Here is a 16,449-nt window from a genome sequence, read left to right on the forward strand (position 1 = left end):
CAGGCAGGTGCTTGGCCACTGAGCTATATCCCCAGCTAGCTTTCTATTATATATTTGTGTCAAAGGTGTTTAAGACTCACTTTGTCAGACTTACAGACAAATCCAACCTAAGAAAGTTCTCCCAAATGGAACTTGTTCGTAAGTCAGGGACTTGCCTTAAACGTTCGCTGAAGAATAAATAACCTCACAGCTGATATCCCGATTTCAGTCCCTTTCTTGCCTATTACAGTTAACTGTGGTGTCAGTTTGGGTAAGAAATGTCTAGCAGGTTAGTTTAGCACAGCCCTGGGTGTGTCTGGACAACCATTTATTAAAGAGGGATGACCCACCCTGCATGTGCAACCCGGGCGGAATAAAAAAGAAGGAAGTCTTGCTTTTACTTCTTCAGAGGAGGTCCTGTCCTGGTCATCGCCTTTGGACATCCATCTCCAGGCTTCCAGTGCACCCTTCAGCTTTCAGCACATGCCCTCCACCTTTCCTATGTGGGCCCACACCAGAGCTGCAGGAGCTCAGCCTCCAACTCTGACCTGGAGCCTGTGGTTCTCCAGCACGCACAGCCCTTTCACATCTTCCACCCTGACTGCAGGCTGCCGCTGAGCCTGCCTTGTAAGCCCTGTATGTGTCACATGTATTTCTTTTGGTTTATTTGTTTGTTTTTTTGCTTTTCTTCCAGTACCAGGAATCAAACTCACGACCTTGTGCTTGCCAGGCAGGCGCTGTGCCGCTGAGCTAAATCCCCAGCCCCATCACATACATTTCTATATTCATTCTGTTCCTCTTGTGAACCCTCATAACTTGTCATCTTTCAGAATGTATTTTGCCACTTTGTTCCACTTGTGCAGGGTTGTCTCCTCAATAGTCTAAGTTCCTTGAATGAAGGGAAGTATTTTGTGTACAGAGCAAACGTTTAATAATCCTTTGTTGATAAAGGAGAGAAAATTAACACTTTGAATTTTTTTTTTTTTGGTTTTTCTCCGGTACCGGGAACCGAACTCACGACGTTGCGCTTGCCAGGCAGGCGCTTTTGCCGCTGAGCTAAATCCCCAGCCCCCAACACTTTGAATTTTAATAAGCAGCGCAGGGGTATGTGACAAAATAGGTGCAGCATGGTCCCGCTAACCACTTTCACGTTTAAATACGGAGTTTAAATGTGAGCTACATCCAGAAGTTAAATGATATAGATTAACAGCCCACATTTTAAAAATGCTGTTATATTTTTGTGAAAACTGGTTACAGTTTTCCTAAGTAGCCTAAATACTGTAGAAGCATTTGCTCTAGGTGCCTTACATGAAAGGTTCATGAATACTAAATGAAATCTCCATAAATGTTGTTAGGTTTATAGAGGTAATCATATACCGATATACAGAATGGATCATGATTAACCAAAAAATTTACTTTTATCAGTATAAGGTTTTGTTGTTGTTGTTGTTGTTTTTTCCGGTACGGGGAATCGAACTCACAGCAGGCGCTGTGCTGCTGAGCTAAATCCCCAGCCCCTAGCGTCAGTTTTTACATTAAGGAATGTGTTCAGTGTTTAGTAAGAAAAAATCCGTAAATTTGCTTGTGTATGTATATCTCTGTCATCCTATCATAAATTAAGCCTAAAGGAAATTAAATTTATTCTACTAAAACATACATGTATTAAGCTTAGGTTACAAAGAAATTAAAAAAGCAAAAATTCTACCAAAGCTAGTCTGATCATCCGACTCCCACAGCTCTGCCATCTGGGATTTTCTGAGATTTTGTTTCTCTACAGACCAGTGAAGGCATGACTCTTCCCATAGCTCTCGGATCTCCTTGCCACTTCATGCTGTAAGCAGCCAGGCTTCTCCTGCCAGCAGAGGACTGAAGGCACAGTCCTAGGAAGGAAGCCAGAGGGTCTGTGGACCATGGGGGAGGGGATGTGAGGAGCTGCACAGGGAAGACAAGGGCCAACTAAGTGACACGTCTCACACACGTGCATTCACTGAATGCTGCACCTCCACCCCTCAAGCTCTCTTCCCTTTCCCTACTCCCAGAACTTTTGGCAGATGAGCCTTTACCTCTGCACAGCCAGGTGTGGTGGCACATGCCTGTAATCCCAGCACTTGGGAGGTTGAGGCAGGACAATCACCAAAAGTTTGAAGCCAGCCTGGGCTACGTAATGAGTTCAAGGTCAGCCAGAACTACATAGCAAGATCCTATCTCAAAAAACCAAAAAACCCGAAACAAATAAAAAAAAACTCCACACAAAGGAATCTGGGGAATACAGCCAATGGAAAAAGAAAAGTTCTAAATACACTGACATCCAAGGCTCCCAACAAATGCTTCATCCAGATCACTTTATTAAGGACTGAAGTCATAAATCATATCTGTATGGTCAGAGTTCCCAATTACCTTTGTAGGTCTCCACGCTTTAATAACCAAGCTGAAGAAATACACCAAAATCAGAAAAGAGCATCTCAGAGGAAACAAACTATGGAAAGAAAAACAAACTACCTAATACTATGTCAAAGGGACAAGATAGTGCCTCCATGACAGAATAGCATGCTAACAAAAATTCAATGGAAAGGGAATGTAAAAGTATGAAGAAATCTCCCCAAAAGTATAGAAAAATATTAAGAGAAAGTAAAAAATTAGAGGACCAATGTATAAATTCCAGAAAGAGAGAACACAGAACACAGAGGAGGGACAGCATCAACCAAGTAATTCAGAACTGAAGAACACACATTTCCATGTTAAAGGACATACTGAAAGCCAGGCATGGTAGCACACACCTGTTATTCCAGCACCTGGCAGGCTGCAGGAGGAAGATCATCACAAGTTCAAGGCCAGCCTGAACTACATAGTGAGATCAAGACCAGACTAAACTACCTAGTGAGTTCAAGACCAGCTTTTCTCAAAACAACAAAACAAAAAAACCACTAAGTGTCTATTACACTGGAGAAAAAGAGATCAATTCTGCAACACATCACTAAAATTTCACAATAGCAATGTCTTGGTCTATTTGTGTTTGTATTATAACAAGATACCACACAAACAGGGTAATTTCTAAACAGAAATTTCACGCAGTTCTGGAGACTGGGACTTCCAAGATCAAGGCACCAGGAATGGCACATTCTCCACTTCCAATATGACTTCTTGTCACTGCGTCCTCTGATGGTGTCAAATGCTAGGTTCCCACATGGTAGAAGGAATAGGAGAACAGAGTACTTTATTCAGTGTCAAGTCCTTTCATGAGGGTGCTAATGCCATTCATGAGGGCAGAGCACTTGTGACTTAATCACCTCTTGAAGGCCACACTTGTTAATGCTGTTGCGATATGGACTAAGTTTCCTCATGAATTTTGAAGAGAACACTATCAAAGGTTAGCAACTGGGAATAAAGAAGAGAGCCTTCAACAGCTCTTACATACAAAGCATCAAGTACCATAATGCCTCCAGGATTCTCAAAAGCAGCACAGGAAGCAAGAAGATCATAGAACCTGGTAAAGCTTAGATGCACACCCCCTACAAACCAGCAATTTTACTTCTAAACAGATGCCCCAGAGTCTGCACAGAACTGCCAGGATACATACACATACAAGTTTGTTCACAGTAGCATTATTTCTAATAAGCCCAAACTAGAAAACCCAAATGTTCATCAAGGTAGACACGATAAATAAATGTAGAAATCTTCATACACAATACTGTACAGCACAGAAAACTAACAAATCACAGCTACAACAAAATGGGTAAATCTTACAATGCTGAGTGAAAGAAGCCAAATACTTTATTATGATTCCATTCATATAAAGTCAGTAACAGACAAAAATGAGATGTGCCCGTTAGTGACACACACACAGGAAACAAAAGAAAATGCCACCAGTTTATATCACATAAGGAAAAAAAGAATGATGTCTTTAACTTCCTTTTACTTGCATGGAGATTATATGTAAGTCTGGCTTATCATTGCTTATTAAAAAAATACATCCAATTCAGGTGCTGTGGCTACACACATCAGCCCCAGCATGTCAGCCCCAGCATGATCCAACCTGCATGTCTGCTGTCTGGGGGCTCAGTATACCCTGATTTCTGCATCTGCTTCCAGAAGTTTCTGTTCTTAGTGGAGCTCATCCAAGAGGCCTCTTTACAGTGACCAGGGTCACTTTCTCCCCCAGGGTTTTCTGCAGACCACCACACATGGGCAGTAGTACTCCACAGAGAACAGTCCCTCATCTTCCTCTCATCCGTGAGCTACCCTTCCCAAATGCAGTCCCATCATTCACTGTCCTAAGTCTAACTTACTCCTGAATCTGGATTCTACAGAATCCCCTCCCATAAAGTCACTAGAAAGAAATGCTAAGCATTGAAATTTTGTTAAGAGGCAACAGTTCTTGGAACAGAGAGGCTTTGTAAACAGAAAGAATCAGTGCTCTAGTAAGGCACCCAAGCTATACTCAGGACCTTGAAAGTAAAGGGAAACTCTGAGAATGGATGCTACTTGTAAGATCCCTCCTCTCCAAAAAAGACAGCTGCCTCCAGCCGTGGGTCAGAGAAAACACTAGACAAGACAGCTACAGTGTGTTGGCAGACCCCTGCCCCTTCAAAGAAGGCTAATTCTACTGTGGCTACAGCAGATTCGCTGGGGGGAATTCCAGTGTACCCTTCTAAAGATGAAGACCTACTCGGCCCACTCCTAGAAGGGCCTCCAGAAGAAGCCCACTCAAAAGAACCATTCTTAGAACAGTGCCACACAGAATTCTACCCAAGGGGCTGGGGATTTAGCTCAGCGGCACAGTGCCTGCCTGGCGAGCTCAACGTCGTGAGTTTGATTCCTGGTACCGGAAAAAAACCACCAAAAAAAAAAAAAAAAAAAAAGAATTCTACCCAGGTTCATTCAGAGTATGTGCTCTGAAGCACCCAGGAAGCCAGGGAAGATGGTGGCAATTGACTGTGAGATGGTGGAAACAGAACCCAAGGGGCACATGACAGTGGTACATCAGTTCACAAACATAATTCTTCCCACAATTATGGTCACAAATCAAATTGGAGGAGAACCGAATCAGATTTCCCCATAAGGTTGACAATGACCTAACCAGTGAATTTGATTCAGTCCTTGTCCTAGTTCCTTGCCCAGGTGCAGCATTGTCACTGTCTTAGTTACTTTTCTCTCCTTGCTGAGACAAAATAGCTGATGCCCAAAGTTAGAGGAGGAGAGGTTTACTTAGCTCAGATTGTGGAGGTTTCAGTCCATAAAAACCTGGCTCCAAGGCTGGGTGGCACATGGCAGAGGAGCAACAGTTCATGGTAGTGAAAGGCAGAAAAAGCAACAATGGAGAGACAAGCTTCTTTCTGTCCCTTACATTGTCTCAAGTCTACTGGGATTAGGGCAGTACCAATCCAATCAGTGGACTGAGCCAGCAATCACCCACTATTAATACTAGCATTGAACCATGAATCAATCATGTGCTCCAGACTAAGCCATCTCCAAAAAAGCCCCATCTAAAACTGTATGTGGCTTTGGAGGAAGATCTAGACACCATAATATTCTGCCCCTGGCCTCCCCAAAACTCACACACATCCCCTTATACAAAGGGCAATGAGCCTGTCTCTAGGGGTTGTGAAAGTCCTATCACTTTCAGCATTGCTGAAAACTCCAAGTCCAAAATTTCCCCTGAGATTTGAGGAAAACTTGTAGCTTCAAGCCCCAGTACAAATGAAAAGAAGGTTAAACACTTCCAGTACTCAATGGGACAACACAGACATTTCCATTCCAAAAGTTACAAACGGGGATACAAAGGAATGGGACCAAAGCAAGTGCAAAATCCAGCAGGGCCAACAGTAAGTCCTGTAGTTCTATGTGCAGCATCTCAAGCAGTCTGTGGCAAGATGTAAACTCCAAAGAGCTTGTGTGGCTCTGCCCCTAAGGCACTGCTGGTGGTTGAAGCTCCCATGGCTTCTCCCTCGGGTCTGCTCTGTTCCCTCCTTACAGCCATTGTTATGATCCATGCCCCTGGTTTCTCTAAACTTATGGGGTCTCCACTACAGCTGCAGCTTCACACACTGCCCTCTCAGGGGCACACTGCCAGGCCTGCTTCTGAAATCTGGGTGGAAGCCTTCCTGACCCCACAACTCTTGCATCCTGCCTGCAGCTAAAACCAGCAGCACATGGATGATGCCAAGGACTGCCACCAGCTGGAGCAGCAGCCAGGCTTCACTCTTTCTTGGCTATAGGGATCCAGTGCCAATGAACCAAATCCTGAGGAACAACTTCCCTAGGCTGCTGCCATTCTGGAATGTGGTGCCCTGTGACTCTCTTCTCAAAGCAGTCTCACTTCAGCAATCTTGAGGCTGTAAACGGTAGAGCCCTGCTGCTGCTTGTGATGTCCTCAGGCCATCTTTTCTATTCTCCTGTTCCTTCTCACCAATCAAGATCTCCTCTGTTCTGTCTTTGCAGTCCACAGCTTTACTGGAGCTTCCTTTCTGGCCACACTCAGATCATTTTAAATCATTCTGTTGGGCTCTTTGCTCTTGGTTCTCAACGTAGATCTGGCTAAAAGCCCCCACAGCAGCCATGCCACCACCTCAACAATGAACTGCCTTGAAATTTCTTCTGCCAGATTCATTAGTCTGCCACCTGTAATCTCAGTCTCAGTCAAAGTTTCTGAGCTTGAGCAAAATGCAGACAAACTTTCTGTCAAACCTTAACACACATCATCTGGCGTCCAGCAGCTAATGTAGTCCTTCCCAGCAGAAGCCCTCTGATCCTGGTCCTTACCAGCTTTTCTGGTCTTCTGAACTCTGACCAGAATCTCCCATACAATACAGTATAAGGTGTTGCAGCACTACTTTTTTAGCTGGCATCTGTGAACATTTCCAAACTCTTCTCAAAGCCACTCCCAAAGGCTCCTGAACCACATGGTTAAGAAGAGTTACAGCGATGACCCCACTTCTTTGGTATCGCATTCTGCCTTACTTTTTTGCTCTTATTGCTTTTGCAGTCTTCCACCGCCATGAATTGTTCTCTGCTATGTGCCACCATGCATTGGAGCCAGCCAATTATGGACTGAAACCTCTAGAAACTGTGAGCTAAATAAACCTTTCCTCCCTTAACTTTGGGTGTCAGGTACTTTGTCTCAACAGTAAGAAAAGTAACTAAGACAGTCACCTACAATGGAGATGTGTACATCGTTCCTTCCTTCCCACTGTGGACTACAGAGCTAGGTGAAGTGGTGAAGCAGTTACTTCCAAGAAGCACATGGTGAAAGCTAAAGCCTTTATGACTACTCAGAGCCAGAATTTGAAGGTATAGACAAGCGAGTGGTGTGTCATGCCATTCACAATGACTTCTACACCTTGTAGTATTTTCATCCCAAGTCCCTCATCCAAGACACCTTTTAAACCCTTCTCCCTCAACTGGAATGCCAACTACCTGGAGAATGCCAACACATCTCTGTGTTAACAATTATACTGTTATTCTCACGAAGAAGTTGCTGAACTAGGACATCTAGGCTGGCAAACACAAGACATTACTCTATGGAAGATCCTCAGGTCACCACGGTTGAAGTTGAGTGGCAATAGCACCTGGCCCAGAATCCCTCAAAAAACTAGTAGCTGTTATAGGGAAGAGGCAGTGCCTTGCAGAAATGGCAATGGGCCAACACATTGCTTGAACATACTGGTAAGGCTCAAATTTTTGGGGAGGCTTGACCCCAAACTTATCGATCACTGCAACTTCAACTCACCCATTATGTTCCATATCTGGAACACAACAGTAAGTCTCCCATGGAAAGGGAAGCCTTCCTGTCAGAACCCAGTCCTAGACGTTTACCTTGTAAATGGTGCTAACCACGGGAACTAGGGTACATTGTGCCAGTGAAGGGGCAAGGAATACTGGGAAATGTAGTTTTCCACACTGCTGTACCACTAAGGTGACCATGTCTTTGGGTGCAGGGGGGCTATGTTACCCAGTCTGGCCTCAAATATGTAGGCTCAATCCTCCTTCCTCAGCCTCTACAGTAACTAGGCATGCAGATGCACATCACCATGCCCATCATATCTTATGTCTTTAGTTTTCAAGTAATTAACTATCTTTTCACTTTCAAAAGTGTTTTAGAGAAGCTGGGGTGTAGGCTGGGGTACAGCAGCTGCCTAGCATGCATTAGACCTTGAGTTTGATTTCCAGTGAAACAGACACACACACACACACACACACACACACACACACACACACGGAGTGTGTTTGTTGGATACTGAATTGTATGGTTTATGGTCACATTCCATAATAGATTCTGCTTTTGGTGCGGAGCCTGCATGTGACCTGTGAGGATGTCATTTGCTAGCTTCCAGACGAGCCATGGTTAAGTGAGGCCTAGTTCCTAGGGTTGCAAGACAGGGAGGTAAGAGCATATTGCTTGGAAATCAACTTTTCTGATTTAGAAAAAGCAGTCTGTCACCTAGAGTAACAGAGGAGTAATTCAGGTTTTGCTTGGCAGGTTAAGAATTTTTATATTGTTTTAATGTTTTTAAGTCATCTTTTACCTTGCTAAATCTAGTCCATAAAAGCTCAAATGATTCCTTTGATAATTTTTATAATACAAAACCACATGCAGTTCATGCACTTTTCCACAAGTATAATGAATTTTTATTAAGAGGAGAAAAGATGACAATGGAACAATGAAACTTTCACAATTCTGAAAATATATTTTCAACCTACAAATCCATACTCATCAAAATTATAATTCAAATGTGAATGTAAAATACAGACATTTTCAAATATGCAAAGCCTCAAAAAATTATATCATGTACATTTTCTTAGGAAGCAATATGAGGACAAAATTAGCATATAATCATAAAAATAGTAAGACATGGAATTCAGAAAACAGTATCTAAAACAGAAATGAAGTAAATGAAATCACAAAAGACAGTCAATGTCTCTATTGAGAAACCCAAGAATCACTACTGTGTGTTAGGCTGGCCCTTTAAGGGCTGTCACCACCCAATACCCTATACTATTGTACAACCTTTTCAACCCCAAAAAGTACAGGAAGGTATATTCTATCAAAAGAAGGGTATAAACCAAGAGATAACAGGAGAAATAGGAAACAAGAAAAAAATTATAATAAAATAAAAGGTAACTGGAAGGTCCATGGTGATGGTGTAGTAAGAGAACAGATATTTCTTAGAAGCACTGGTGTGGGGAGCTGTTGGACTATGGGATGGAGCTGACTCTGTGGACAACAGAAACATCTGAACAACATGGGGGGAACAACTACCAAAGATACAAACAAACTAAAGATGACAAAGCAAATTATCAGCTTCCATGAAAGCAAACAGTGAGAAAAGAACAATATAGTACACTATGCTGCTCAGTCAATATTTACATGTCAGAAGCTCTCAGAATGTGGCCTACAGACCTCTTCAGTTCTACTTTCAAGAGATGCACACAGCAAAACTATTTTCATGACACTGTCCTAGACCCCACAGACCGAGCTATGAACCAGGCAGGGGTGTTCTCTGCCCTCATGGAATTCAAATCCAGTGGAGGGAGATGGACAATGTACTGCATGATACTAAGACATCTGCTGACATTTGCATTGGCAGTGTAGAAGCAACAGTGGGTAAAACTGCCGGCACCTAACTATAACTCAAGGTAGTTAACACCAACTATATTAGATTTGTCATTAGATTCTTTACCATCTTATAGTTACAATTTTTTACAAATCCAGTTTAACTTAAAAGTCCTCGATGAAGCACTAAAAATTATTTTTATTAAATTTTAACTTGAGTATCTTAATATTCTATGCAATACTGGTGAGATTGGTAGTGACATTAGCAAATGTAATTTGGAGGACCTGCTTACCTCAGCAAACCAGTATTTTCCAAATGACCAATTCATGACATTACTAGACTTGTGTAAAAGACTCATTTAAAATCCAAGATAGATCAATGAGATTTTAATTTAATAGAGTACAAAAAATTTGCCAACATGGTTTCAAATTCTACACTGTAATAACCTCTAAGTAAACATACTGTGAGTTTTAGTGAGACATCAAAGAAAAATACCCACAATTTTCTGGAAAACCTATTAAAGTATCCCTCCTACCTCTTCCAACTGCATGTGTGTGTGAGGTTGGATTTTCTTCATGCATTTCAACTGAAGCACTATAATACAATAGAATAAATACAAATGCAAATAGATAAGACAATCTAGCTGCTATTAGATTAGAGGTTTCGTTTTCAAAATGTTAAATCAATGCAAGCCTTCTTACTGATTTTTATTTTGAAAATAAAATTTTTCATAAAACTAGAGTTTTTAAGTAGTTTAAAGTTATTTCCATTTTAATATTTAATATATTAACTTAAAAGATATAGCCTACTGTGATAGTTGACTGTGTCAACTTAAGTAAGAGAAGCTTAACTAAATTGACTCAGAAATTCCACGCACTAGCATGTAGAAGACCCACCCTAGGATGGCTTTTCACCTGGATGGTGTAAAGGGAAATGAAGAAGGACAGATCTGCTTCTGTTTCTTCTGAGGAGCTCCAGTCTTCACCTTTGATATCATCTCCTGGCTTTCAGCACAGATTCTTCAGCCTTTCATCACAAACCCACTGGCCTCCATACAGGACACTGCAGTGAGCTCCCGACCTTCAATTGGATCCTTCAGATTCCCAGTGTACAGACACAATGTCTGCACTCTTCAATAACCAGTTGTGTGGGTGACCACTATAAGCCAATCTTATAAATTCATATGTATTGTATATCTTGTATTATATCTGTTTTTCTAGCAAACACTGACAGATACAGAATTTGGTACCAGTGAGATGGGGTCGTATCTGTGTTACTGTGATGGTATGACTGTATCTGACAGTCTCAAAAGCCTTTGGGAATGGCTTTGAGAAGAGTTTGGAAATGTTCACAGATGCCAGCTAAAAAAGTAGTGCTGCAACACCTTATACTGTATTGTATGGGAGATTCTGGTCAGAGTTCAGAAGACCAGAAAAGCTGGTAAGGACCAGGATCAGAGGGCTTCTGCTGGGAAGGACTACATTAGCTGCTGGACGCCAGATGATGTGTGTTAAGGCTTGACAGAAAGTTTGTCTGCATTTTGCTCAAGCTCAGAAACTTTGACTGAGACTGAGATTACAGGTGGCAGACTAATGAATCTGGCAGAAGAAATTTCAAGGCAGTTCATTGTTGAGGTGGTGGCATGGCTGCTGTGGGGGCTTTTAGCCAGATCTACGTTGAGAACCAAGAGCAAAGAGCCCAACAGAATGATTTAAAATGATCTGAGTGTGGCCAGAAAGGAAGCTCCAGTAAAGCTGTGGACTGCAAAGACAGAACAGAGGAGATCTTGATTGGTGAGAAGGAACAGGAGAATAGAAAAGATGGCCTGAGGACATCACAAGCAGCAGCAGGGCTCCACCGTTTACAGCCTCAAAATTGCTGAAGCGAGACTGCTTTGAGAAGAGAGTCACAGGGCACCACATTCCAGAATGGCAGCAGCCTAGGGAAGTTGTTCCTCAGGATTTGGTTCATTGGCACTGGATCCCTATAGCCAAGAAAGAGTGAAGCCTGGCTGCTGCTCCAGCTGGTGGCAGTCCTTGGCATCATCCATGTGCTGCTGGTTTTAGCTGCAGGCAGGATGCAAGAGTTGTGGGGTCAGGAAGGCTTCCACCCAGATCTCAGAAGCAGGCCTGGCAGTGTGCCCCTGAGAGGGCAGTGTGTGAAGCTGCAGCTGTAGTGGAGACCCCATAAGTTTAGAGAAACCAGGGGCATGGATCATAACAATGGCTGTAAGGAGGGAACAGAGCAGACCCGAGGGAGAAGCCATGGGAGCTTCAACCACCAGCAGTGCCTTAGGGGCAGAGCCACACAAGCTCTTTGGAGTTTACATCTTGCCACAGACTGCTTGAGATGCTGCACATAGAACTACAGGACTTACTGTTGGCCCTGCTGGATTTTGCACTTGCTTTGGTCCCATTCCTTTGTATCCCCGTTTGTAACTTTTGGAATGGAAATGTCTGTGTTGTCCCATTGAGTACTGGAAGTGTTTAACCTTCTTTTCATTTGTACTGGGGCTTGAAGCTACAAGTTTTCCTCAAATCTCAGGGGAAATTTTGGACTTGGAGTTTTCAGCAATGCTGAAAGTGATAGGACTTTCACAACCCCTAAAGATGGGCTAAATGCCTTTTTCATAAAGGGAATGTGTGTGAGTCTTTGTGGGTCCAAGGGTGAGATGTTATGGCTTGTGTTTAGGTGTGTACCCTCAAAGCCTCATGGGGTCATAGGTCGGGCTTTTTTAGAGGTGGCTGAATGTAGTGTGTGTGACTGATTCATGGTGAATCAATGTGGGGACTGAGGGTATGCCATAATCACTTCTTGGCCTTTTGGCTGAGTTAAAGGTGTGTGCTTACTAAATCAATCCACTGCTGGGTTTAATACTGCCCTATTCCAAGTAGCCTAGATAGAGTATAAAAGAGGCAGAAAAATGCTGCTAAGATCCCTTGCCTGCTTTACTACCTTCTGCCCACCATGAACTGTTTTTCCTCTGCAACGCTCATCTCCCATGCCACCCTGCCTTAGAGCCAGCCAACTACGGACTGAAACCTTCACAAACTGAACCAAATAAACCTTTCCTTCCTAACTCTGGGCATCAGGTATTTTGTCTCAGTAAGGAGGAATATAACTAAGATACCTTTAAGTTTTACGGGGATAAATGGGTTCTAAAACCAAAAAGTTTGAGAAGTACCAGCATAGATGTAATAAGCACTAAATAAAAATTTAACCAAAATTGTAAATATTACTTTGCAAAGCTAGAGTAGACAGAGATTCCTAATGAAATAGGTAGTAAAAGATAAAAATGTACTCTAAGCCACTTGCCAGAAAGAAATGCTTTGAAGATCTATATTTATTTATCTCTACAAAAACCTCATTTATTCTAACCTGAAATGTGTCCTCCTTACTAAAACCAGGACCTTCTTAAAGCTAGAAACACTATCTTTTTAAAATGCTGTCTTCTTTGACCTCTGTAACTCTACAAGAAATCATGATACACTGTATCATACAGCAAATATTCAATAATTATTTGACTCAATGAATAAATGAGCTAATCTAATTCACAAAATTAGATCACAATACAGCAAACAGCTATATCTTCCATTTTTAAAACCTATAAAGCAGTGCTGTATTGGAAAGTCACATTTGTGAATGAGAACTCATTTGGTGTATTCTTAAGTCAGTGACTGATTATGCCACTTTATTTGCATGTAAATACATAGGAAACCACACATGTACACAAGTATATTCATTTCTATTTATTAGCTTTTTCTTATCTGTCATAACTTACAGCAAGAACAGGTGTATTTCAGTAAAATCAATATTTTTTCCCTCTCCCCTACCTCTTCTCCTCTTATATTTCACTGTTTCATACATCACCTCTCCACCAGTTCCCAGCATCCTAGGAGAAACAAAAGCAGAATAATCTTACCAATGGTATGATTTCCATAAAGAAGCTGCTCCAGAATCGCAGTTTTCCCCACAGATAGTAATCCACAAACCACAACCTTGCATCCCTTTCCCATCTTCTCTCAGGATATCACTGTGAAGAGAATAGAAGGTCTTTACTGTTGAAATGTATCTCTTTTCTTCCTTTTGAATTTTAAATTTAATCAGTAATATATACACAGGATAAACTTTGACTATATAAAAGGACATACAGAATAAGATTCCTTCCAAATACTATTCCCCAGTTTCCCATTTGCTCCCTTAGGACATTCATTGATACAAGTGTCTTACTTATCTTCAGAGATAATCTAGATTTACTGTAAGATTACAATACACATGACACAATTGCTTTTTAAAAAAACATTTTACAATTCAGTATTGATAAACCTATAGGTATCCAATAAAAATCTTTAATCCTCGAAAGAGGCTGCCAACTCATCAATATTTATCTGGAAAAATAAATATTTAAGTAAAACTTTAAAGGGACAAGGACAAAAAAATTTTGGACAGATAATGGACCTGGGTTTTTAAAAAGAAATACTAGCCAGGTGTGGTGGCCCACGCCTGTAATCCCAGCACTCAGGAGCCTGAGGCAGGAGGATCCTTGCGAGTTTGAGACCAGCCTGGGCTACAAAGTGAGCTTAAGGCCAGCCTGAACTGTACAGTGAGACCCTGTCTCAAAAAGAAAAAAAAAGAAATACTAATAATATTAACATTACTGTCAACCTAGTCTCAGGAGTGTGCAAAATTGGATTTTGGTAGTCACACCAGCTCTTTTAGTCATACTTCTTTTTGAGGAAGCACAGACAATGCTAGAAAAATTGCCCTAGTACTTTAAACTAGAAAAAAGAAAATTCATTTTTTGAGCTTTCCAAGTTATATCCAAGAAATAACAAGTTCAGGTAACATATTTTTTTCAAATTTCCTCAAGGCTTTTGTTTTCTAAAAAGGTACCAGAAGCTAAGGCAGACAGGAAAAAAAGCTCATTAAACACAACAGAATAATCTGATAAAATAAATTCAAATTTCTACATTGCTTTTTGCTGTCTCCCACCAGCTTCTTTCCACCAACTGTCTTACCTACAAATGGACATGCCATAACCTTGGCCAAAAAAGATGACACAACTCCTTCTATTCAGAAACAACCATAGCAAAGCAAATGCTGACTCTCTGTGCTCACTGGACTGTGACAACTAAAAACCCAACGCAGGACACATCTTATTGGTACCAGAACATTAGCTATCTTCGTATACATGTGTGTTCTCCAGCACTGTTAGTTTTACCAACTCTGAAACAAATGAAGTTTCCTTAAGCCACTTTATTTGCTCAAAGTGTGTAATTTTTTATGACCCAAATCACCTGCAACTAGTCAGATGACAGAAAAAATGTTAATGCTAATATTTTTGTAGCACAGTGACAACACCGCATTTATTTCTAGAGTATACTGTATTTTACCTGCAAGGCAAATAACCATTTCTCTGTGATGCAACCATTATTTCTAGGGTGGCAAACTCAGGAAATAGTCTAGATCTCCCCAAAATATTTACCACTTCCCTCCCTGAGAACTAGTTCTCTTAAGAGACTTTCTTTTCTTTATATTTTCAACATAACTACAATGGAAAAATTCTTTGCCTTTATCAGTAAGGCCAGAGCTTTATGTAACACAGATTATCTATGACATGTGATCTACCTCTGTACCTACAGCCTATTTTAAAGGGTTTCTACAAATGCAGGTATCTCTGAATTTATGGTTTTATTTGTGTGTGTTTTTGGGTTTTTTATTTTGTTTTGGTTTTTTCAAGACAAGTTCTCGCTGTGTAGTTCAGGGTGGCCTTGAACTCACTCTGTAGCCCAGGCTGGCCACAAACTTACAGTGATCCTCCTGCCTCCACCGTGTGAGTGCTGGGATTACAGGCATGCACCACCATGTCTGGCTCATTTTGGGTTTTGTTTTTGTTTTCTGGTTTTTGGCTTTTTGTCAGTATTACAGATCAAACTCAGAGCCTCACATTGAGCTATATCCCTAGGCTTTTTTATTCTGTACTTTGAGACAGAGTCTTATTAAGATGCCCAGGCTAGCCTCAAATTCACAATCCTCCTGCCTCAGCCTTCTGAGCAGCTGTGATTACTGACATGCACCACTGTCTTCACCTAAATTTATGATTAATGTCACCTCATTTATCATTTGTCCACTCTTTCTGAATGCTATGAGTTCTTGTTAAACTATGATACCACTGAATCTTTCTTTCAGTGGTTTTCAATGATAATAGCCACCCATGGTGGCACATGCCTGTAATCCCAGCAGCACTCAGGAGGCTGAGGCTAGAGGATTATTGTGAGTTTGAGGCCAGCCTAGGCTACATATTAAATTCAAGGCAAGCCTGCCCTACAAAGGAAGATCCTGTCTCAAAAAGAAATTAAAGGAAGCTGCCACGTTGGTATCTAAGAAGAGTTTGAAGGAGAAATAAATCTACCAGCAGAAGAAAAATAACGGCAGTGCAATACAATTCTATCAGAAAAAGTTGCTGCTGGACTCTAATCTTTTTGTTATTTCCCTTCCTCTGAAAATGTCAGCTCCCACAGAATTTCTAAATACCAATCTTTACCATTTTTCTCTCCTTCCTATTCAAATGGATATAAATAAATGCCCCTTTATCACATTATACCAATCTTCTAAAAAACTCAAGTGCCTTTAAAGGGTGCACTTATACTGCAGCTAAAAGAAAGCAGTAGCTAGCCACAGTGAGAAAAAAGCAAAACAAAAAACCAAACAGTAAACCCCAATGATTCATAGTAGCCCTCTGTAAAAATAAGGCAAGTATAAGTGTAAGAGACTGCAGCAAACCGGGAAAATGCCAAAGCCAACAGAATCCTGAGACATTAAGAAATCAAATGCTGGGGGCTGGGGATTTAGCTCAGCGGCAAAAGCGCCTGCCTGGCAAGCGCAAGGTCGTGAGTTCCGTTCCTGGTACCGGAGAAAA

General features: G+C 41.4%; 1 protein-coding gene across 1 annotated transcript in view; it reads right to left on the bottom strand.

The window, feature by feature from the left end:
- Nkiras1 (NFKB inhibitor interacting Ras-like 1) overlaps positions 1-16,449 on the bottom strand; it is a 30,303-nt gene that overhangs the window by 9,248 nt on the left and 4,606 nt on the right. Inside the window, exon 2 of the mRNA XM_005387478.2 lies at positions 13,453-13,563. Within this exon, the coding sequence (XP_005387535.1) occupies positions 13,453-13,546 (94 nt within the window). The 5' untranslated portion in view covers positions 13,547-13,563. The remainder of the gene's footprint in view (positions 1-13,452; positions 13,564-16,449) is intronic.

Source organism: Chinchilla lanigera, unplaced genomic scaffold, assembly GCF_000276665.1.
Source record: "Chinchilla lanigera isolate Chin_1 unplaced genomic scaffold, ChiLan1.0 scaffold00029, whole genome shotgun sequence".
NCBI classification, from domain to species: domain Eukaryota; kingdom Metazoa; phylum Chordata; class Mammalia; order Rodentia; family Chinchillidae; genus Chinchilla; species Chinchilla lanigera.